Here is a 26,212-nt window from a genome sequence, read left to right on the forward strand (position 1 = left end):
AGTGTTAAGCTCAGAGCTGTATAGCAATAGATTTCCACTGTAACCCACGTAAAGCATTTCTTCATGGAGCTGGCTTTGTGCATAGCCGTATTTCATTCTGCCGCATCCAGAGACGACACTTCCAATGAGTGTTTTATTTCTAAACTCTGGTTAATTTTATTGCGTATTTAAAACATGACTGACGTTGCTACTTACTGATCGTATCTGATATGATTTAAATGGATAAGATGTTTTGCCTGTGACCGAAGGTGATTTTTATTTTCACTGCAACATCGAAATGTGTAGAAGCACATTTTGTGAAAACCACATGGGGCACTCATGTGACCAACCTTCTCTCTCGGGGGCAGCAACTTGATACCAATGGTATTTAAAACATCACCTTGTGGGTTTGGGCAGGTCCAGGCTTGCAGTGCACACCTGCAGTGCACACACACACACACACACACACACACACACACACACACACACACATTTTGCAACATACTTCCTGGTTTGTGTCAGGTTCTCGAATTGTGCTTTGCTCTACTGCTACTGTTTGACATCATCACACACACACACACACACACACACACATGCGTGCATACACACACGCAGAGAGGCAGTTTAAGCTTTTAGCTGCAGGCAATTTGACAATAACATTTGAATTGATTACATCACATTTTTTATCGCTGCGTTTACCACATGGACCGCCTCAATCACCGTGGCAACAAGTATCTGGTTGAATGGCAACTTTACTCTACATTATAATAGATGTTAAACTCTATTATTATTTTTTTTAACTCAATTTTATTTCGATTTTAGGTTCAATTCAGCGTCTTCAAGACGAACTCGTGAACTCTGGAGAGGTTCGAGATTGGCAAGAGCCCTGCATGCTTGTGGAGAGATTCTGTCTCCGTCTCTGTCTCACTGCCATCTGGGCTAAATACCGCTGTCGGTATGTTACAGTCAGCCAGTTGCAGTCAAGCCAATAAACAAACCTGTCCAAATAGCTCTGAGTGAATCAGGTAAAAAAAAAAAAAGGAATCATACTTTTAAATGACTCGTTCAAGTGAGTCAGGTTGGAAGTTGAAGGTGTGTTTTTGTCAATTTTTCCATTACTTTAAAAATCTGTCATTAAGAAAGTAGGAAAAAATTTGTAAGTTGGAAAACTAACTATATCAGCCAGATTATCTTGTTTGTTGAGGAATCATAATATCATTAATTATCTAATAAAAAAAATGTGTTATAATAAAAACGTTGCCATCCAACTATATAATTTGTTTCTATGAATCTCATTAATGTATTGGTTAATTGGACAAAAGTTTGTGGAAACCTGACTATCAGATTCTATATGCTTTTTAAGCATCCCATTATTTAATCCCCATCTGCTCTTATAATAACCTCCACTCTTCCAGGAAGATGTTCCACTAGATTTTGAAGGGTGATTAGCGATTTGTGCTCAAGGGTGTTATTAAAGTCAGATACTGATGTAGGTGAAGTGAGGAAGCCTGGGATACATTTAGTGTTCCAATTCATCCTGTTCAAGGGTTGAGGAGCTCTATAGCAGGCCACTCAAGATCTTCCACCATATACAACAGATCTTCATGGAGCTGGTTTTGTGCACAGGGGCATCATCATGCTGGAACTGGTTTGGATCTCCTAGATCAAGTGAAGGGAAAATTTCATGGCATCCTGTGTTTCTCCAACATTGTGAGAACAGTTTGGAGGAAAAACCGTATATGAATGGAAAAGACTGGTGTCCCAATACTTTTGTTTATATAGTGTATATGCTGTAGATGTTACAGTTCCTGCAAAAATGAATTGTAGTGAAAAGAAAGAGTTCAAAACAAAATCATTAAAAGATGTAAAAATTCACAAAAATGCGAACATAATAGTACAAAACCGTAATCCCGCAAGGTTGTTAAACAGGCATGTGTAACCGATGCCCACGATGAACGTATCTAACAAAACAATTCACATACACTGACTTATGTATGTTTCATCAAAGCATCAAAGCGAGCCATTGTGGCGACAGGGGCATGAGCACACAAAAAAGGCATTTTTTTCTGGTGATGCGTTTTGGTTAATTGCACACATACCTGTGTGTCAAACCTGAAACCGCTGCCATCCAGATCCACTTTAACAAAGACGGATGTGTGTTTTTTTAGTATCTTGCGTTGAGAGCTTATTGGCTGATCGTGCATGGTGACGACAAACTGTCCATCTAGTGAGTTCCGTTCGAGCGCAACACAAAGGGCTGGGGGGTTCAAATCCACGTTCAAATCCCCCTAACTGGAAGCTTTTAGGGCAATGCTTTTAGGACTGTTTGTCAATCACATCGCTTTGTTTTAAAGGTCTCTGATCAATATCTTAATGGAGCCAGATTAAGGCGTCGACCTGTCGAAATCCCATGATGCACTACAAAGAGCAACAGTCCCTGCTGTGTGAGCAAATCCCTCAGTAAGCCGGAGATAACAGGAACAGAAAGGTTATAATAATTAATTTGGTGTACGCATCACCAGGCTGCGGAGGATTAAAGGAACTGACTTCATAAACAACAATTTGATTGATTTTCTCCTCAGCGTTTCGTTTATTGGGATATTAACCAGCTACATGTAATCATCATAGAGCTCCCCCTCCCCCCCCCCCCCCCCAGACACCTTTCACTCATAAGCAGCTTTATCTGATCTAAATTTAATCAATCAGTAAAGCACATTAAAATGGTGACCTCATAAGTGGTCAGATCACAGCCCAGGTCAAAGGCATGCAGACATTCCAGGAGTTGTAGCAAAAACTTGGATGGTACGTGTGCACGCCGTGGTCACATATTTTGAGGTGCCAGGGTGAAAAATACCTCTCTGGTTTCAGTCACGTACACCTCCCACACACACGCACACCAGGCATGGGCATTTAAGCTTCACTTAAAAAAAAAATAATAACAACCCCCCCACAACACGGTGGTAGGTACATTGTAAACACGTTTTACACGTTGTAAGCAAACCTAGATTGGACATTTTGTCCTCCTACATAATTTTTCATATCCGATGCATTCTGCATTAACACCAAACTAAAATGAGGTCTCTATTAATCCATAATGCTGTGAATGCTTCCGTCTGGTTTGTCAAAATGTGGTTTAATAGCGTTATATGACGGAGTTTATTTTATTAAGTGATCAGTTTAACAGTAAAGGACATTCACTGAGAGACATACGCGAGTCGCCACATAATCTCAAGCTAATAATAATAAACCTGGTTTTAATTAGCAACAGAAAAACATTATAATGCTGTTTCCTGTAAAAAAAAAGACATTTATTGATCAGTAATGCCAGGAGTCTCCAGTGTTAGAGCTTTATAGCAGTTTGTAGGCTCTTTCCTAACTCTGGGATATGCTGAGGTAACTTTTTATAGTGGATTACGTCCAATAACTGCAAAAGCCCGTGTTTTTTTTTTTTTTTTTAGGGATACAACAACTAATCGATAAAATCGGTATTAAAATTTGTTGTCAATGAATGCCCTTATCAATTAGTTGGGCTGCTCAAGTTACAGGTTAGCATGACGGCATGATAACACAACTGCTTGTGAAATGGAGAGTACAGGTCAACTGGCAGCAGGAAAAAGTGTTTGTGTCCCAAAACATGAAAGTTTTTTATATTAAACTCAAACCAAAAGAACAAATGTTGGAGAACAAATTTAGATTTACACAAATTGTTTCACCTTGCATACTCAAAGTGTTTTTTTTTTTTTTACAATAACAACCCAGCATGAGTGAATTTGTAGAAAGGAGAAAGTCCCCATTAAGTCCTCAACAAACAGCTACTAGATGATGATGATGATGATGATTATTAATTATAATAATAATTATTATTATTATTGAGTCCATATTAATATTTGTAATGAAATACCCAATCATTCTGGTATACATCTCCTATTGTGCTTGATATTTCATAAACTGATTTATATTTTCCGGTGCCAAATGTTTGAGAACCTGTTCGTTAACTCTCCTTAAAAAAATTTACAGAATTTATCATCATATAAACAAGCTGGAAATTCCAATTAATCGATCCAAAAGCACAGAATCGTGTCTGTTCACATCCTCTCATGATGTTACTGGAAAAAAAAACAAAGTATGTGTGTGCGAGACAAGAAACCAGACATTTTTGTCAGCAAATAACACATTCAGCCTCTTGGCCTCAAAAATTCGTAAGAAAACGAGTTCAGTGCAATCATCTCTCCCCACTGTGGCTCCTCAACCCCCTCTCCTTCCTCTTTCCCTCTAACCATAACTGCCGGTTAGAGATGGAGGAGACGTGGAGTCTCACAGCTGCCCTGTTTGTTTGTTAGTTTGCTGATCCTGCCATGGTGGATGCAGTGTGCCCAATGTGCATGTGTGTTGGACTCTAGAGGATGAGGACAAGGGCCTACATTGTAATTAAGAGACCCAAAATAAGCCAGCAGCAGAGTCCCAGGTTTCCACAAACACCCTGCACACTTGCGACACTCACGATCCAGAGAGCTTGGTTCCGTTCGTTTGGGTGAATGTGTGGCTTCATGGAAGGGAGGAAAGGAAATGAGGCTGATTATGACCGTCACTGCGATCCAATTTGGGAACAACCGTAAACATTCTCTGCATTCCTGCACTGTTTTTGGTACGCGTCCATCCACTTTCCTTTTCCTTTCTTTCCTCTAAAGAAAATTCTAATGGGAGAGGTCTTCTCCAGAATGACTCCACCCCCTCAATTCTTTCTACCCAATCCACATATGTAGGCTCACAAAATGGTTTGTTAAGAATAAAGTGTTCTCCACAATCGAGAATATCATATCTACAAAGAACTTACTGAATAACGTTTTGTTTCGCCAACATCAGTTACTTTTCCCATTCGCCACTAAGGCACAAGTCAAATTATTTTGGGTTTTTGTTTGTTGTAGCTCCGTTGCTGTGTGATGAAAAGTGCCCCAGTATCTACCAATAACCAGAAGTTTGGCTTGCAGAACGATACCTTCCCAGACATCTTTGACGGCATCCCATTGGCTTTTTCTGGATGCTTTTTATTTGCTGTACAGTTCTAATCCAGACCAATGAATAACATGAAATCATAAAAGCTGACCAGAAAACAGGATACTATCAAGAATTATAGTGTCCAAACAACCTAAATATTATTTAACAATATTGTTTATTTGCTGAACAGTGCAAATTGCAGTACAACAGAAGGAAGATGTGTAGAGCCTCAATGTATTTCCAAAAGGAACACAAAGAACAATGTCTGGTAGGCAGCGAGTCTTTTTTCAAGCTGTGTACAAAACTATATAAACATGCTAGTGACATGGCTGGTTACGTAAAAATAAAAAACCCTGCCAGACTGCAAATGCCTTCTGGGCAAGTTCTTCTGTCTTCTGAAGTCTACAGTTATATTGCCTTGGTTCCTCAAGTCTTCAAGCGATTCATCAATCAAACGTTTGAGCTATAAAATGATGTAAAGAGCCTTAAGGGTATAGGCAGGGTTTCGCTAAAAGAAATGCGAAAGGCGGGACATGTAAAACTCTGGGTTGGAAAAGAGGCATAGTGCGGGTCATGATCTTTCCAGAACATGCTAACCCTGCTAAAAACAGCTAGCACAGACCTCGAAAAATAAGGAGGGTCTGGTTTATGTTCAAACATTCTTAACCACAGAGACTGGGGAGTAGCCAGAAATCTGTCAATAGTTGGTTTAAAAAAAAAAAAAAAAAGGGTGTGGATATGGACAAGATTAGAGAAAGGCGAACATGTTCCATATTCGGCATATGGCCACCATGCACATCAGATATTTACAATCCTGCAGCATATAATAAGACTGAAGCCAAGCTCTTAATTATGTAGATCAGTTCATCATTTTGCAGACAGTCATAAAAGAAAGCTATAACAAGATGGTGGCAGAATGTACTGTTAAAAAAAAAAAAAAAAAAAAAAAAAAAAAAAAAAAAAGTGGAATGTATTAGCTGCTTCGATTAAGACGCTCATGAACTCAATGAAACACCTTGAAGTGATTGTGGAACATATCGCTTTTTAGTGTGAGGTCATGTGGTGACAAACAGATTGCTTTGTGAAGAAAAAAAACAGGCGTCTTTAAAAATCTAAGATGATTCGGAAATGCTAGAATCCACCCGCCCCCAATCTTTAAAAGAAAACAGCGCACATAATGACTGATAAACAAGTTCCCTCTTGTCTTTGCAGTTCTGAACCCAAGTGAGGAAATCTACTACGAGGTCTGTTAGCCTTAACAGAGGCAGCCTAACAGGCTCCACATGCCTGGCCTTGTCTTCCAGATCACAGAAATCAGTTGAAGCAGACTGAGCAGACCAGCTCCACCAGCTTTGCAACACTTCAGCAAGTGTCACTATTACCCAGAATGCACTATTGCTGATACACACCCAGATATACATGTCTGTCTAACCGCACTGGACTGAGGAGGAAAAAACCTGCAGCCTCAAGCTATAAACATCTGCAGCCTGAAGATACTTGGTTAAGGCCATCAAATGTCTCGCCTCATTAAATAATACGGTGGAAAAAAACAAAACAAACAATTACTATGTATTTGTTTGTTTTTAACTTATTCATATATTTTTTTAGAATCTTCACTGGAACGCTAATCCAGCTAGCAAATATATGCTAATCTGATTCGGTTTCTGACAAGATTCTTCAGACATATTTATACATTTCCAAAATCTTCACTGGAACGCTAATCCAGCTAGCAAATATATGCTAATCTGATTCGGTTTCTGACAGGATTCTTCAGACATATTTATACATTTCCAAAATCTTCACTGGAACGCTAATCCAGCTAGCAAATATATGCTAATCTGATTCGGTTTCTGACAGGATTCTTCAGCCATATTTATACATTTCCAAAAATCTTCACTGCTAGCTCTAGCATGCTAGTTTACATATGCTAACCTGATAGGATTTCTGACAGGGTTATGAAAGCATCTCCTTTACTAATAGCACTAGCTAACTAATTAGTTAACCTGACAGGATTTCTGATTTTTTTTACTACTAAATGTTTAATATAATACAACAGGAACTACCTTAATATAAGTTCTGGCATATTTAATATCACATTTGCAAAGTAGATTACAAATAATACTAGGTATATGGCTAATCCTGTATAAGATAACTTGATAGGATAGTTCACAAAAGTGTCTATAAATGCAATAGGACTAAAAAAAAAAAAAAGGATAGGACCATGTAGACATCTGATATATTGATTAAAAAAATACATCTGTCAGAAGACGTTTTACCACATTAGGGACCATTTTAGGGAGTATTTATTTATATGCTAATTTTGATAAAAGGAAAAGGGCGACTTGCTTCTAGTAGATACTTAGGTTTTAGGGACATTACATTACATACACTTTTTTCGTGAAAGCAATCCTTATAGGCAGGGAAAAAATTGTTAACAAAAAACAAACATTGACAGAAAAAGAGTGCTTTGAAACGAGTCTAAGTGCTAATGAGCGTGTTATATTTCAGGTGCAGAGTAACATGACATGACAGTAGGGTGCAGTGGCTGATGGGAAACACAGTTCAAATCCATAATTCTAATTCAAGATTAGGTGACTGAGTCATTAAAAAACATCCCAGATTTCTAAATCCTGGCCAAGGTCAACATTTATTAACCAAGATAAGTTATGTCAGCAGATTGGCACAACAAACAGGCAAATTTGTACATGTTGAATCATGCATTTGGTGATGCTGAGAAAAGGCAGGAACTGTGGTTTGTGGAGTGAGAACCAAACCACAAAAACAAAATGATCACCGAGATGAATCCGAGGCGAAATGGAGCATGTTTATTTATATTTATCAAAACTAAAAACGTGGCAAAAACAGGCCCATAAACCGCAGAGCTGACGGATTTGAAGCGCAAAACGAGAAGCGATGATGAAACAAAACTATTCACACCCCTTCTCACATTAAAGAGTGTGAAGATCTGTGGGTCATCAGAAACGTGGAAAAAGTGAAGGTGGCATGTCAGTTTCCACTCCTTTCCACCTGCAGTTCATTTGACATCTGTACATTGCTATTCCCGCTAAAAATACAGCACGTCTTTATGAGATGGACCACACACACGGACAGACAGAGACACACCCGCTGAGGTTATTTTACAGCGCTACCGCGAGCATGGCACAGGAACAAAGCCAGGAGCTTCCTGGGGAGCAGCAACCAAGCAACGATGCAGAAGGAGACACCGAGGTGAAGTCAAGTGCCGCCTGTTACAGCCCTGATTAATTACCTCGGACCGACTGCTCACCATATTCAGCAAAAAGATAAAGGTCAAAAACCTGCTGGCTATTGGAACGCCTGAGTCCTTGGTGAATCCTCGGTCAGATCAAAAGAGAGAATTGACAAGAATTTGCAGCAAATACAAAAAAATAGTTAGCATTCTTCATTCAGAAAATGGCTGAAGGTTGAAATGGCTGAATCGAATTTATTGTGATAAATTCCCTGATATACCCTTTAGGCAGCTTAAGACCTTAAAAAAAACAGCAGCTATTATTCAATTTCTCACTGATCATAAGTCATACTAGATGGTTGTAGATGAATTACTAGGACAGGTGACCTCCAAACAAACATCATAATTCATTCTGGACCCTAAAAACAAAATGTTTTCCTCTCGACTCAGAGAAAAAAAGAATTTTAAGTCTATAACACTATATTCAGAGCTTTGAGTCATATGTCTGCCTACAGATTGCGAGACACGTCATGTAAGGAGTAAAACATGATATATATTCTAGATAATATTATGGAGAATAAACAGAGTGACGTTACTGTTAGAAGTAACAACAGCAAATCTCTCTAGCTATGCATAAAGTATTGCATATACTTTTTTTCAGTAAAGGTTACATTATGCAAGTTGATTTTGTAATCCAATACTGTATGCTAGAAACTGCTGTTCCCTCACTAGTTTTTCACCCGTATCTAGAACGATTTACAATTATCTCATTTATATCACTGAGCAGCTGAGTATGAAGGGCCTTGCTTAAGAGCCCAGCAGTGGTAATTGACTGGTGCTGGTATATGAAAATCACAATGTTCTGATCGGAAGTCCGACATCTTTACTAAACGCCAAAAAAAGTCTTCTGCCCTGACGGTCATCTCACACTGGAGACTCCTTTTAAAAATGATACATATGCAGTACATCTCATAGAAAAAAATTACTAACAATTGAACATTTTCTCACGTTTTTTTTTCTCTTTTATATCAGATTATGTGAATTGCCAACCATAGAAATGGCCATTATTATAGCAGAAATCCCATATTACAGTCAGGGTATTAATATAAACCTGTACTTTGCCCTGCTAGAAAATGAATCAGCACTTTTTGACCAATCAGAATAGAGAATTTTGAAGAAACTATGATATGATGTTACAATCAGGAGTATAAACTAAGTGGCTAAAGTATTAGAACACTAAGATACCAAGTGGTCATCTGGTCGAGACAAAAATATTTGGGTTAAATATGACATCTACGGCTTTAAACTGACTTTAGAAAAAGTTGATGAAAAAGCAGTTTTCCTGCAGAACAAACATGCTAATCTGGCAAAATAAGTGTGTGTGTGTGTGTGTGTGTGTGTGTGTGTGTGTGTGTGTGTGTGTGTGTGTGTGTGTGTGTGTGTGTGTGTGTGAATACTTGTGGAAGTACTACTAATCCAGAAGAATATAAAAGCCACAAAGTAGTGTCTGGCCTGAGAGGACATTTCTGGCTGACTGGGAATTTTTTGAAGGAGATCAGCACTTTCACTGGATAGAAAGAGAGAGGGAGAGAGAAAGGAAGAGAGAGAAAGGGAGAGAGAGAGAGCAAGAGAGGAGAAAATGAGCACTGCAGCCACAGGAAAGTGGTCCCACAGCTGTTTTTCTTTCCCTCCTTCAAATAAAAAAAGACCCTATTATTAATAACACCTGCTTGTCGTCTGATCTCTTATTGAAGTAAAAAAATATATATCTGCACGTTTAATTACAGTGCCATTGGCTAAGGAAAAAAGAATAGCTGCTGTTGCATGGGTTGATCACCTTGTAATTTCTTTATTCATAGAAGAAACAAAAGATTATGTAGGTAAAGGGTGCAGTTTATTTATTTTGTAAAAAAAAAAAAAAAAAAAAAAAAAAGAAAAAAGGTTGTAGTTATGCTTGGATTTTCCCCAGGCCAAAAATAACCATGGGATTGTGTGGTCAGGACGAGACCCAACTATGAGTTGTGTAATCCTCTGATGTACTTACATAACAGGGGGGTAAAAGCATAAAGCATGGAGGGGCCTTCATGCAGGAACAGATTCTACATGGAACTAATGAAAGATGATAAAGATTTTTTATGTTAAATACTGTTTAGGGTGCCATTACTTTTTCCCTAGGATTGCTTTTCCATTAGAGGAGGGCTTCCTAGCTAATGTTAAAGTGTAAAGCCAGATAAGAATTACTCAATGTCAGTGTAAGGAAAACCATTGACTCGTCCATGTTACCGTGTACGGTAAGTTCCTCCACAAAACATCAAACTGTATAGTCAGCGTTTTAGATTTAACTAGCAAGTACATCTGCAAAGTAAATACTGTAGCTCATGCTGTGAGCTGCCATCTTGGATTGATGTCACCTGTTGTACTAGAGTCGAGAAAACAACCACAAGTCGTTTAACACAAAGGAATTATCTGGGTGTTTTCGTTGTTTTTTTCCCCCAAGCCAGAGGTCAGAAGTTTTTTTTTTACTATAAATGGAGTGTAAGAGCATAAATAAATGCACTGATAAAGATAGACAAGATGAATAAATTCAAATAATAATAATTATTACAAACAGTCTAATATATATCCTAGGGTAAAAAATAAATGAGTACAAATAGTATTGGTACAAAGTCAATATATTCTCTAGCCTGCTGGATTCTAATCAATTTCGCAACAATACAAACCATAAAGTATTAACCTGGTACTGCCGAAAGCTCGTGTTACACAGCAACCGTGTTTTAACGCCAAACAAAACAACGTGGGCAAAAAAAATAAAATTCCACACCAAGACAAAACTTCACCAGTGTGAGGAAAGAAGACAAGTGTGTTGTGAACACAGTGGGGCTTCATAAAAGCTGAGAGTCAGAGATCAGAGCAGGTCACGTCACCTCTACGCTCCCTCCTTGACTCCCACCCCTGCACCCTTCCCCCAAACACTCCTTCACTCACTCTTAAGAGAAAGAATCTGGGCACCGCTTTGAGCATGCGCTAATAAACCGTGACAAGTTTACCAACCGGCATCTTGAAAAGCGATTTCTTGATATTTACCAGGAGGGAAATTGGGGAGTGTTAAAGCGATGAGGGATCCGAGCTGTTTTGAGTCGCATAGGTGAATGAACACACCACAACCAAATTTCAATGCATTGTGTTCTTTTCTTATGAATGGCAGAAATGGCCAAAAAGAAAAAAAAAAAAAGGAGGGAGCTATGCACCCTTCACAGAACAGGGCAGCTTTCCCAGAGCTAAAGCTAAATTACTCCATAGACTGATGACTGATCTCTATTCAAGCCATGCCAAGCTTTGTTCTCTCAGTAACAGATTTAAGATTTCCACCGTTATACACGAGCCAAAACAAATCAGCAAGCTCTCCTTCATGCTCTTTCTCATGACACATGGGCCGATACAGAAAAAAAGAAAAAAAAAAGGTTCTAGAAAAATATCTAGAAAGTTCAACGTCAGTGTGGTGCGATGCAGGTTTGAAAAACACACGGACATTTAAACACGCTTATGTCCTATATATAAACACTATTTCGTCCTGGCCTGCATCTGGATAGTGTTCTCTACGATTCGAGGCCACTCTGTGCAGCTGGGGATGGTTTCTCATTAACGCCCTGGGGTTCCATAAAATTACGGAGTAAGAACGGGAGCTTTGAGGATGGATTTGGACTGTAGTTAATGTCAACAGTCTGCTACACTGACTCAGGACTACAGTTTGCTTCTGATCATCACTGCACACCTCAACATCATTTATCTGTAATAAATGGACATTCTGTGCAACCCAGATGAGGATGGTTTTTCTCTCAAGTCTGGTTCCTCCTAAGGTTACTTATGCATCTCAGGGAGTTTTTCCATCACCACAGTCGCCACTGGTTCGTCATCAGGGACAAACTTACACTTATAAAGAACATCTTATTCATTTTTAGCACCACATTATCTGTGTAAAGCTGCTCTGAGACAATGTTCATTGTTAAAAGCGCTATACAAATAAAAACAAATTAAATTGAACTATATAGACAAAGGTTTGTGGACACATCCATAAGGTTTGTATATGTTCTTCTAAACATCCCATTCCACATTTAGTTCCCATTTGATGTTATAATAACCTCCACTCTTCTGGGAAGATGTTCCACTAGATTTTAACGTATTCTTGTGGAGATTGTGCTCATTCAGTAACAAGCACAAAATCAGGTACTGGTGTAAAATGAGAAGGCCTCGGGTTCAGTCTACATTCCAGTTCATATCATAGGTGTTCAATGGGGACGAGGTCAGATCACTATTGCAGGCCGTTTAAGATTTTCCACTTCAACCCATGTAAAGCATATCTCCATAGAGCTGGCTTTGTGCACAGGGGCAATTTCATGCTGGAACAGGTTCGGATTTTTTAGTTCAAGTGAAGGAAAAATGTTATGTGACTGCATCCAAGGACATTCTATACAATTGTGTGCCTCCAACTTTGTGGTAACAGTTTGGCAAAAAATGACAAGTCAGGTGTGCCAATACTTTTGTTCATATATTTTATCATCATAGACTTAATACAGACATCATTTTCTGTATATATGATTTGGATCATCTATGATACATCCTGTCTATGTATCAATGTATATTTCAAATCCTAAAAGCACAACAAACACTTCTGATCTCTAGTTGGCTCCAAAAGCTACTGAGATTTGAGCCCTTTTTCCTAAAGCATCAGACAAACAACATACCCGCACACAGCCCACATTGCTCTGTGGTTGTGTTTCAATTTCCATTTTTTCCCCTTCGATCTGCAGAATCTGAGTTTGTGATTAGCAAATTTCTCAGAAGACCACTGGAATTCTCCAGGCTTTTATATTGAGTGCTTTACTGTATCTCAGGAATCCTAAGTCCACATCTTCAGGTCCTGCTTTAAACAGCCTTAAAGCTATGATAACTCTCATCCCTTTATTAAACTGTCATGAGACCACTTTACATCATCACACATCACGATTACATCATTATGAATCACTGTTACATCTTCCTGCATCACTGTTACATCTTCCTGCATCACTGTTACATCTTCCTGAATCACTGTTACATTATTATGGATCACTCATATCTTCTTGCATCACTGTTACATTAACACACATCACTATTATATCACTATGAATCACTGTTACAACTTCCTGCATTATTGTTTTATTTCTATTACTCATTGTTCTGATTTTATGCTGCAATCACATCTGTTACATGCATCACCCTTACATCTTCATGCATCATCAGGTCTTTAGGCATCATTGTATCGTCTTCATGCATCGCCATTATGCCCTCATGCTGCACAATCATATCTTTATGCATCACCCTACATCTTTACCCACCACGGTAATTAATGGACCATCGTTACTTATTTATGCAGCCGCTTTACATCTTTAAAACTCATTCTTCTGTGCTTGTGCACTCTTATGCTCCAGCTATCGCCAGTCAGTATTAGGATGGAAACGCAGAGTGATCACGCCTCTTAAAAGTGAAATATAAGCCTAGTCAGCATGACATGAATGAGTACTGACTTGCAAACTTGATTTACTCCAGAGCTGAGGTTAAACCATACACAGTGGATTAACCTCTTCCTGATTAAAATAACACTTCCCAACACTGGATATAATACATGTGCACCGTCCTCTTCTTCACGCTACTACTTTCAGCCTAATTACCACTACATCACCACATGTAGCAAGGACCAAGACATGACATGTGTTCTTAATCAGCTTAATATCATCAATATGTAACTGAAATCGCATTCAATTATCCACTCTGAGAGCATCAAAATACACCATATGCAAGAAAGAAGAAAAGAATACTAGTCAAAAGACAGCAAATGATATCCATATGGTTGAAATGTTAACAGTAATAAATAAAATGGACCGGCTCGAAAGAGTCGAGAAGATCCAGATTATTTGATGTGCATCCATTTTTGAGAATTTTGTCTCTCACAAAGAGAATCAATGGCAAATGACTTCACCATAAACATCCTTGTGCAAGCAGTTTCCATAGAAACTACTGTCAAATTCAACACCATTGTGGTATGTGGTATCATTGTTGTTAAAATGTGGCAAGACAAATTGATTGGTACTGGTGAACTTCCTGTCAACTTTTAATTCAGTTTATTATTTTTTCTGCCTCAGTTTGTTTATTTGTCCCTGTGCTTTATGTATGTGCTTGCTCACGCTTGTCCTTCCGCTCTTCCATACAGGATGCACATGGAGGAAGATGAGATTTGGCCTCTGATTAGTCATTACTCAGAACTCCTTCACATGCCTCCTGCCTCCCGGCCCATCACAGGCAAGAACAGGTGCTCTGCAATGCGTTCGTCTCAGTGGAAGTCCCCGGTGAGGGGCTGTGTAGGGGCATGTCCATGACTTAATGTAATCGGCTCGATCCTGGGCGAGTCGGTGACTACTGGAACGAACGAGAACGTCATAAAGGCAGAGTGTGCGTAACGGACAGCAGTGTTAAACCGCTTCTGTGTTTGTCTTTTGTGGATAAATAAAGGAAGTCCCCAGCATTGAGGATAAGATCAAAGCTCAGACTGAGAATAAATACATTTTCTATGCTATATTTCCATGTAACTTCAGCTTATTTTGTACTCAATATTTAAACACTTAACTATCAAGATAAATTCTATATGCTGTTATACAGATATTTCAGCACATATGATGGTACGTTCCAAAAAGTGCATCCGGAAAGTAATCACGGTGCTTTTTTTTCCACATATTCAATAAAATTTATTATTTTCTAAAATTCAACATCCCATAAATTCCATCCCAAAACTGGAAATAAGTCTGTTTGAAATCTTGGCAAAATTATAAAAAGAATAATAATAAAATGACATTGTGTTGAAGCACCTTTGGCACCGATTACTGCCTCAAGTGTTTTTGAGTTTGATGCCACAGGTTTGACACCTATTTTTGGGCAGTTTCTCCCATTCTTCTGGGCAGAACCTCTCAAGCTTCATCAGGCTGGATGGGGAGCATCGGTGCACAGCCATTACCAGATCAGTATCAAAATGGTAAATCAACACAAGAATGCAAAGTCTTGAAAAAGAATACTTTTTATGCCCGAATAACACTTTATTATGTCAATATAATGGAACAAAAAAATCTATTGATTCTTCCATAGAATCTGAATCTCCAGGCTACAATTGCATTCAAACACTTGCATTTACTGACACTTAACTGACTCACCAGCTTGGTGTGTTCATGTGTGCGACTAGCTGGAATGTGTGTCCCCTCTTGTACCACATGGCTTAATGTCTGATTACTCACCCTAAGAGCTGGATACCCCCCCTTCCCAAACACCCACCAACGCACCACATTGTACTGTGCATACAATGGACGCCACCGGACTTGAATGGCGGCCTCGGCTATAAGAAACGGCCGCATTAGCATGACAACACCAAGTCTATCGACCACACAGCTTGTGCTGTCATGAGAAAACGTAGCTTGCGTAATGCAAAAGAGGGAGACAAGACGTCCTGGGAAACAACATGTAAAAGCCTACACATAGCGATGTGTGGAAAAAAATTCTGTAAGACAGTTGGTTGTGCACCATAGACAGTAGCTAGAACTTCCTAGATAAAGTTGTTCTTAATTTTTTATTGAAATCACCGCTGGTCCTGCAGACTTTCACAACATTTCAACACAAAGTGGGATCTTAAATGTGGACCCTAATGTGGGACATAAAAGCGAAACTAGCAAGCACAAGCTAACAAGGTCGTTCTATAGTTCAGCCCATACTTGAAGGGTTAAACGAGTTCAGTTCCTGTTTGACCGACAGCTGTCAATCATACATGCTCATTAGAATATTAGGCCAAACCTCTACATTTCTCTAATTCCCCTGATACCCAGTTACAAATTTAGAAATGCATTCAAGTAAAGAACAAAGAAAGAATATGCTTGATGCCTTCAATCAGATAAAATTACGAGCAGGCAAAAATTAGCGTGTAAAGAGCACCAAACATCCAGCTAGGATTCATGACGTGTAAAATGCGTGCTGTTTATGGACACGCAGAGACAGACAGGAGCCGCCCGGCATATCTTTAGCTCTGCTGGGTTTTCATCGGGCTCTTTTATCTTTATGTAATGCCTGCAGCGCAGTACGCCAATGTTCATTGTCTGCTTACAATACACACACACGCACACACACACACACACACACACACACACACACACACACACACACACACACACACACACACACACACACACACACACTAGCAGGATGCATGATCAAACAAACAAAGCTCGACTGAATACTAAACATCACCCACACACTACCCACTTCTACAAAGGAAGCCATATTTGTCCAAATTTAAGGTCCGCACATCAGTAAAAAAACCTGAATCGAGACATGCGAATACCTAAAAAACCTAAAAAAAAAAAATCGAGACATGCGAATACATTTAGATTTGCAGTCAGAGTGTTCACGTTTGTTAAAACAGCAACGCTTCTCCACAGGAAACGTTGTCACACAACCAGCCTTTCCTACAGGAAGTCACCTCCAGGCCTTAACCACTATCCAGTATGTTTTTTTTTTCTCTTTCCAGTGAATGCTCTGTAAACCCAGAAGGCCCTCTGGAAGGAAAATGTGACATGGCAAAGATACAGAACAACAGTAATAACAGAGTCTGTGGGTATGAAAAAATGAAAATGAGTATCTCATAATCCTAAAAATCTGTATTTACAGACAAAATGCTGAGGAAACACAGTGACGGTTAGGGTTTAAGAGTTGAATCAGAACTTTTTCAACTCAATGTAAACGAGTTCCTCATTCCTGAATTACAACCGGACTGGAACAAAGGCGAGGACAGAAAGGTGGCATTAAACTGATGGTGTCAATTTTTACTTTCGTATTAAATTATGCAGTCGATAATCTGGAAAGAACGTTTCTAGAGCAGTTGGAGCCATTTTATTAATATTATGTACAATCAGATTGATCTTGTTGCAGAATAAAAGGATGTAGCTAAGAGCAGTTAAAGCTCTGGGTTAATGAAACAGAAGGTCAGGGGTTTGAGCCTGAGCATCACCAAGCTGCCAATGTTGCCTTCTTGAGAACGGCCCTTAACCCTTTATTGTGTCAAGGCTGACATTGTGCTCCGAATCCAGCATCCTAACAAGTTGTGATTTGTGAAAGGGAAAAATTTCCTTATGCTGTAGTGCAGTGGTCCCCAACCCCATCCCCTTTACTTAGTTACTGACATTCACACAGGCCATGCTTCCATCATTCAGACAGACAGTTACAGAGGCCACACCTCCATCATTCAGACAGACAGCCATAGAGTCCACACCTACATCATTCAGACAGCCACAGAGGCCACACCTCCATCATTCAGACAGACAGCCACAGAGGCCACACCTCCATCATTCAGACAGACGGTTACTGAGGCCACGCCTCCTTTTCAGGTACTGAGAGTCCAAAGGCGGCTTATTGAACCATGTTACTAAATAGCATTTTACAATACAAAGAAGCAAATGCTATCTTAGTTCACTACGGTTGCAACCCCTCGACAATTTTCCCGTGACACACTCCAATTCTGCCACAATGTTGAATTAAACATCTTGCAGCCCTGGAGCTGAAAAACGAACAGGTACCTTGTCTTTGGATAAAGATCCTGAGCAGTGGGTGCGCAGTGGACACAGCCTTGCAAAAGTTGTCGTCGTTGTTGATGGGCAGCAGGTCTCCATGGATGTCTGCGTAGCCGATCATCACCTCCATGTTGATGCGATGGAGGTCCACGATCAGCTTAAAGAACTCATCGAATTTGCCGGGCTTCGCTCGGTTCACTGAAAACCTGCGAAACTCGGCACCATACTGCAGGGAGAAACAGAACAAAAAACTTACATGAAGTCATCTCAATCCATCTAATCATATCGCTAACATATCACTGAATAACATCACCCATGTTTAAAAAAATGGAAATACTTTCAGCATCAAGCTGCTAAATTTAGTCGGTTATTGTTCCATACAATGATTCCCTTTCAGCTTGTCCAACACAGGATGAGTTAGCAGAGCACAGCACCGACACACAGCGAAGTTCTGCCCCATTTCAAAGCTGTGTGAAATGTTGTTTAAAACATTTACGACTGGGAAAAAAAAAAAATCAGGCACATTTCTTTCACTAGTTGCCAACAACAGCGGAAAACTAGACACAATATTTCTTCAGCACATGACAAAACCGATTCCAGGAGCCGGCCATGAGGCGTTCGAACCAAAACAAAATCTCCACCTCTTTATTTTCCTTTTGGCCTGTGTGTTTAGTCTTTAAACACATCAAGAATTTTGAAAGCAAAGTGAACAAGAGACAGAATATTGTGTTCTCCACCAAGCCTGGGAATAAATACCAAATATTCCAAATTTGTTCTTTTTTAGGTGTCACTTGTACAGTAAATTTACAGCTCATCATTTCAGCTTGGTGCTACTTGTGCTATGGTCCAATTAAAACAATATAGGAGCATAGGATAAAAAAATGGAAGGATTTTATAATTCCAGTGTATTTTATTAATTTTACCCCTTACTATTAAAAGAACATTATTCCTTTTTTCGGTTTGTTGATTTTTATTTATTGTTGTTGACTGCCTAGGAATCAACTTCGCTCTCACTTTGCTCATGTTAGAGCAGCAGAAATGGTTTAACGAGTTTTTTTTACACCCTGTATGTTGGATCGTTCATTTTTTGATTGGATATTGAGAGCAGAAAATGGAGAACGTGGATAATTGTTTGATCAAAAATAAAGTAGTTACAATCTCGCAATTATAAATATGATCCTTGCTGAAAATATCTAATGTAACAATCTATATTTGGAGTAAAAGTGAATTTTATTCTTTCCAAAGAAAAGAAACACCCTGGAGCCATTTGCTCAAATGATGAATAATGCGATCCAATCTGAAACAACTAATTCAGAGATCGCAGACAATTTAGTACAACATGGTATGGGGTGTGGCCAAGACCTGGGGCGGGGCTGTTCGGCAATAAGTATCCTTACAATTTATGTACAGCATAACATTGTAAGAAGACAACATGCACCTGACTCCAATTTCCAGTCGGTTTCTTGTTTTTGGAAAGCATGTAGTGATCTATATGAACTTTTCAGAGGAAAGACAGAATTGTTGAATAAAGCCAATAAGAGATTACAAGCTGATCAGTTCATTTACATCCAGGAGACCCACAAACCCAGTTATCTGTAAAAAAGTAAGTAAAAAAAAAAAAGATGGCAAGAAACTATAAATGGGGCGGATGGATGGATGGATGGATAGATAGATGGATGGATAGATGTGGATAGATGTTGGCACAGTGTTCATGGCTTTGTGGTTCTCAATAACAGGATAATACAGTTTAAATTTTTTTTTTCGTTTGATCTCAAAAGAGAAAATCAGCACAGATTTTCATGGATGTTCCACAGTAATTCTAATATTTATGAAAGGATTAAAAAAAATGTGTTGAACTAAAAACAGTGTGGTAAATAAGCAATATAGCACCTCAAGATATGCTGTTACATAGAAGTAAATGACAAGACTCCAATTATTATTTTTCTACAGCAGCACATCCTTGTCTTGGTTCTGCTTTGTCAGTTTAAATGCAGCGGATGGAGGAAACCGAGGAAGAGGAGGCAGGAAAAACACTGCAGAACAATGCAACATGCAGCAGAAATGACAATACACGTACGAAGAGGGGGACGTCATGCTCAGAGAGCACAGACAATGTATACAGAAAACGTTGGCAGGAAACAGACACGCCCCCATACACACCATTAACCATTACTTAGACATTCAACAAAACCTACACGTCACCACTAAACAACAATAAACACTCGGGTGTTCGGATGAATTGCGTTACCAATGACAGCACAAGAAGCGAGGTGAGCCTGAGGTCATGTGATCATGTGACTGTTGTACAAATGTTTGCTGCGTGGGCCTTCGAAACACAGGTCTAGCTTTGTCTCCTTCTATCGCAGTGCTCTCAGAGCAGCTCCCAGCATGCACTGTAATTACACTCTCAGTAGGAAAAGCCTACATGAGTGGGGAACAGCCTGTGATTACCAAACACGCATAAATATGAATGCAGGTGTGTGTGAGATGCTAAAACATGCTGGAAAACGCACACACAGTTAGAAACAGCTCAAATACCAGTTCTAATGGCATCCCGAAGAGCTTGTTCCTCCTAAACTATTACCATTTTCAAATTATTTTTATGTATTTAAACAAATTACATTATTTTCTTAAAGATTTATAGTTTAATGATGTGGAACATCTATTTAAAAAGGCAGATCATCATTATCCCAAGAACCTATAAATCCAGATCAAGTATACGAGGGGGTTCACAAAGGAATTTGGTTGCCAGGTGAAAAGATTAGAGAAAAAAAGGTTGATGCTGACAGAAAAAGTTTGGTTAAAAGCTTCATACACTCAATGGTCAAGAAGTATTTTGACACCTGACTTTTTCTGCCATATTTTGCTCTACCTGGAACTGTTAAAGGCACATAGCTCTATCATAATTTTTTGCATCGCTTGAACTAGAGACCCAAACCTGTTCCAGCATGACAATGCCCATGTACACAAAGCAAGCTCCATGAAGATATGCTTTACATGGTTCAGAGTGGAAGATCTCATGCTACAGAGCTCTACCCTCAACCATACTGAACACCTTCAGGATGAATGTGAATGCTGACTGCTCACATCACCTACATCAGTACCTGAATTTACTAACTGGCTGATTGAGCACAAATCTCCACAAAATCTATTGGATCATCTTCCCAGGAGAATGAAGCTTATTATAATGAGGATTCCTCTCAGTGATGTTCAAAAAGCAATTTTATGACCAAGTGTTCACAAACTTTTGTCCACATAGTGTACAAAGCGAGGTTCTTATCATTATGTACACGTACATAACACTTGGAGTGATATCACATGTACACAATCAATATACAGTAATAAATAAACTGACAGACTATTTAATAATGTTCATCACAGGTTTGAGGTGGTGGTGGTGCTTTTGATAAGCAAAAATCCTGAGGTAAAATTTGAAAAAAACCTCAGTGTCGTTGATGGAATATGAAAAGTTTCGATGTAGTAGCTTCGACTGGAATGTGTAGAGGCAGTGTGCACTTAGTGCGTGACACGTGCGAGGAACCAAATCATGGCTGGAGGTTTCGGTAAGCAGGCACAAGTAAAGCCAGCTAGCAAGCCAAAAGTGCTGTTTGTACAACCTGTGACCACTGCTGCCTACACACACACACACACACACACACACACACACACACACACACACACACACACACACACACACACACACACACACACACACACACACACACACACAGAATTGCTTAGTCTCAGAATTGCTTAGTCTTGCAGTAAGTCAGCTCTGCCCCCACAGTGCCTCAGCCACCATCAACACACACCAACACTTCTCCTTTAAAAGAGTGCCATTAATATTGTCTATAATGATTTGCTTTGATTTTTTTTTATTCATTAACCTGAAACGACTGGGTTTCACAAAATGTTTCTTAAATGTTTTTGTTTAACAAATCAACTAATGTTATCTGTATTAAAAATCTCAGAACCTCGTCGAGTTTTATGATTCGAAGCTGCTCAATTGAGATTTTACTCCCATGGGTTGCCTTGCAGGTAAATTTACACGAACACCGTACATAAAAATCCGCCTTGATAAATGATGTCTGTTTTGACGACCTTCCACCGATTCTATTAATGTAGTTAATTAATTCGATGCTAAAACTTAAATCAAACTCTAAAATTCAACTCTAAGGTTTTTTTACTCTTAAAAGTACTAAAAGGAATCATCCGAGGTCCCCAAAAGGTCAAATCTGTCAGACATTCATACCAGCTTCTCAGCCTCGTCATCAATACCCCACCACTTTTCATGAGCCCTCACACCTTTACAAGTTGAGACAGGCCAAAACTATTCTCACCAGGAAACTTTTCTTGACGCCAAACAGTCCCGTGTCTTGCTTGTCTCTGGTTTCAATGCTAGTGCGCTATCTCTTATTGAAATGCAGATAACTCAAATTTCAGCTCTGAGAAAACAGGGGGGGGGTGTTCTGAAAAAGGTTTTTGACACAGTGGTGAGTTTTTTTCTGCTGCCCCAGTGATAGGACTGAAAAGCTTGTGTCTGAAGTCAAAAAACAAATAAAAACAAAGACGCATCCCGGCCCCGCATGTCTCATCTTATCTAAACAGCAGGCCCTCTCAAAACAAGAGCTCTTCCTGGGACAATGAGAGACAGGAACCTGACAATGACATCCTCTGTAATATCGCACGATGTTCAGTGTGATACGAGGAGATTAGGCACAGCGCAATGGGGAATCTCAAGACACGTGACGGGTTTCAACATCCTGCCCGGTCTGACGCTGGTGTTCAAGAATGTACCAACCTGAGCTGGATTTTGCAATCTCAAGCATGAAACAAAATGCATTTGACTCTGTTTACATAAATCCTAGTCACGCGAAAAAATCCTTTAATTTGCGTCAAGGTGATTAAGAAGGAAACCCCAGATTACTCAATCAACATTAAAAAAAAGCACATTTGAACAAATATATCAATTCATTCCATTTACCCTTTCATTTTATAATTCATCAAATAGCGTATCATCTAAAATGTTCCCTTCACGTAACACTAGGAGACCCAAAACCTGTTCCTGTATTGCAATGCCCCTGTTCACAAAGCCAGTTCCATAAAAATACGCTTTACAGGACATGGAGTGGAAGATCTCCTACTATAGAGCTCTGACCTCAGCCCTACTGAACACCTTTGGGATAAATTAGCCTTCACCTCAGGCCTCCTCACCTCATATCAGTGCCTGACTAAATGACCACAAATCTCCACAAGAACTCAAGAACATCTAGTAGAACATCTTCCCAGAAGAGTGGAGGTTATTCTAAGAGCAAATTGGAGATGTGGAATGAGTTTAAAATACACATACTACCACATATCTTATGGTCAGGTGCCCTGAAACATGTGACTTGTGTCCATTGATTTGTTGTTTCTTCCAAAAATCCAACAACTAGATAAAAAAAACATACATTATGGGGAAAAATGGCACAAGAATAAAATAACTTATTGGGCATTTTATCTATTTATTGTTCTCAAAACATCCATTTTCCGTTTTCTTCTCTAGTTTCAGTGGCTGCTAACAAGGTCGAGCTTTCTGCATTAGTAAAGTCTAATGATCTGAAATACCATGTTTAGCTTCATTTGTTTTTTTTTTTAACCTACGCTTACATTTCATTTACACCAAAACACCACGAGCACGAACCCTCTCTTTCAGAAAGCTGCCGAGGAACAGAAGATTGTCAAGTAGTAATTACGAACTAAAACCCACCATTTCGACAACAGTAAGGCTCAACATGTAGGGCAAGTTAAGTTCTTCTATTTATACCGACAACAACAGTCGGTATTCCTGAACACGGTTCACACAAGCAAACAAGACAGGAGCATTTTGCAATCATTACGACACTCTGATCTCTGATGAAGCTTCAGCCTATTAGCAGTGCAGGTGGGTGAAACCTGTTATCTCTAAAACATCTAGGTTCCTCCCTTCAGAAAAGACCCTCATGCTTTACAGGTCGAGTTAGTTTCCTCCCTTTGACACTTTTTCAGGTTTCGGGGACAATTTGAAAAAATACGGACCACTTCTGTATTCAGACGTGAACCATCTACGAGAAGCTGCTTGTTGTCCTTCGATCCAGACACTGGCCCCTTTCATGGACACCAGTAGCAACAAGCATTCCAGTCTCTGTTATGAATTACTGAATACAGCAATTAGACAATGGCAGCTGCACCGCCGCCACCCCCCACCCTCAAAAAAACCCAGGCATCGTTCCGACTACGCATTCCACCAATTTGGATCAGCCACAACATTACAACACTGTCTACACACCGGCGTGTGACGATCTGCCAATTTGCAATCAGGTTATTAGGACAGTAGCTTTGGTAGTCAGGGAGATACCAACAAATAGGGGTCTAGCTATACAAAATTGGAGGCACACAATTGTGTTGGAATTGTATGTCTTTGAATGTGGTGGCCCCTGTGCACAAAGCCAACTCCATGAAGATATGATTCACATGGGTTGGAGTGGAAGATCTGGAGTGGTCTGCTATAAAGCTTTATAACCCTATTGAACACCTTTGGGATGAACTTGAACACTGACTGCACCCCAGGCCTCCTTACCTCACCTCACCTCACCTCCACCAGTACCTGACTTCACCAACACCCACAATTCTCCACAAGCACACTCCAACAAATCTAGTGGAACATCTTCCCAGAAGAGTGGAGGTTACAATAACAGCAAATAGGAACAAAATGTATAGATCTTCAAAAATCTATCTATCTACCAATCTTTTGCTCAGGTGTCCACAAACATGTCCATATCTACATAAGAGCTGCTTTGCATTTCAGCGCTTAATGTAAAAGTTATACAGATTTATACAGGAAATATTTTTAATATGGAATATATACAAGAATCCAGGAAGTAACTGCTTCGCGAGGAACTGAATTAAGCAGTTTCCAGAAGACCAGAACATTTCAGACAAACATTCGGACGGAGAACTGTTTGTAGTCTTTCCTTTCTCAAAAAAAAATAAATAAATAATAAAAAAACTCGCTCTAAATAATGACTTCTATACTACTAACATATACAGTAAAGTCCATGGTGGACGCTCCAGTTACAGCAGTTGCAGTCGATATGGCGAACAGATGTTTATTTAAGCCCTAGGAAGGAGTCTCCAGTGTCAGAAGTTTCCTTCAAACAATCACAGGATGCATTTGCTATTATTTTGCTAAAAGCAACTGCCGAGAAAAAGTCGATTGGTTCGAATTGCTAGAAATTAACATCATATAAAATGTTAGATTAAAAAAAAATCTGTGAAATGTTGATGTTTAGATATCCAGTGCCTGAAAAAACAAACAAAGTCTAATAAAAAATAAAATACCAGCTCTGTATTGTTTGTTTGTGTTGTTTGTTTTTGTTTACAGTTCAAAAGACGTTTGAAAACTTTGTATCAAAATGTATCAACCTCATGCTCGTGCATAAAGTAGATGAAAGAGATGAAAGTTCTCCATGCAATCAGGTTCATGTGGAGCTCAAGTCAAACACTGGATTTCTTCCAAAACAGTTCAATTGTTCAATAATTCGGATTAAAACAAAACGGTTTTGGGAGCACCGGTTGCAGATCCGGAATAGTGTTGTTTGTTTAAACCAAGAAGTCAAATCAAACACACATTGAGATTTTTTTGTTTCACAAAACAATACAAAGTAAATAAAGATGCATTCACTCACTTTGCTCTTGACTTCCACTGCGTCCAGATCCGAGTGGCGCAAACTTTGCGCCTTATTATTAAAACTCCGATTCATAGTTTTTGACGCCTCGCGGGTCTCACTGTGGTCCGCTTCTCAATCCGTCTATAAGTGTGTGTGAGTGTGTGTATGGTGTGTTTATAGACTAGAGCGTCTATATCCTGGAAATGAAAGAGTAATCCGAGGTTATTCCGATCTCAACTCTTCTGATCAACAAACTTCAGGGTGGAAAAAAAAAACACTACATGTAGAAGGAGGGTATAATCACCGCCTTCTGCCTACAGGGAGAGAGAGAGAGAGAGAGAGAGAGAGAGAGAGAGAGAGAGAGAGAGAGAGAGAGAGAGAGGAGGGAGGGGAAAAGAGAGCGGGATAGAGGGAGAAAACTTTTTGAGAATGACATCATGTCTCTCTCTCTCTCTCTCTCTCTCTCTCTCTCTCTTTCTTTCTCTCTCTCAATCCCTCACCAAAAAGCAGTGCATAGAGTCTGTATGAGGGGTAAAAGGGGTCAAAATGGGACTTCTAACTCTGGTGTTAGTTTTTTCCTTTCTCAAAAGTAGCTCGAAAGTAGTGCAAATGTCAAATTAAATGTATTTGTATTTGCCTGAACTAGTTTTCAGATCATTTTCTAAACTTTGCAAACGAAGGAAGCGACTAAACCGCAATCAATGTTT

At 39.3% G+C, this 26,212-nt stretch overlaps 1 protein-coding gene and 1 long non-coding RNA gene across 2 annotated transcripts in view; both read right to left on the minus strand.

Annotated features, from left to right (window-relative positions):
• The window catches only part of pard6gb (par-6 family cell polarity regulator gamma b), a 36,756-nt gene extending 10,820 nt beyond the window's left edge, over positions 1 to 25,936 (minus strand). Inside the window, exons 1-2 of the mRNA XM_083544373.1 lie at positions 25,524 to 25,936; positions 17,824 to 18,043 (exon numbers count right to left, since the gene is read on the minus strand). Of these exons, the coding sequence (XP_083400499.1) occupies positions 17,824 to 18,043; positions 25,524 to 25,598 (295 nt within the window). The 5' untranslated portion in view covers positions 25,599 to 25,936. The remainder of the gene's footprint in view (positions 1 to 17,823; positions 18,044 to 25,523) is intronic.
• LOC310727716 lies at positions 14,948 to 17,814 on the minus strand. The gene is made up of 2 exons (XR_014534081.1): positions 16,633 to 17,814; positions 14,948 to 16,592 (listed from the first exon to the last, which is right to left on the minus strand). It is a non-coding gene; the product is annotated as an uncharacterized lncRNA (long non-coding RNA).
• Positions 25,937 to 26,212: the final 276 nt, after the last annotated feature.

Source organism: Silurus aristotelis (assembly GCF_946808225.1).
Source record: "Silurus aristotelis genome assembly, chromosome: 6".
In the NCBI taxonomy this organism is placed as follows: Eukaryota; Metazoa; Chordata; class Actinopteri; order Siluriformes; family Siluridae; genus Silurus; species Silurus aristotelis.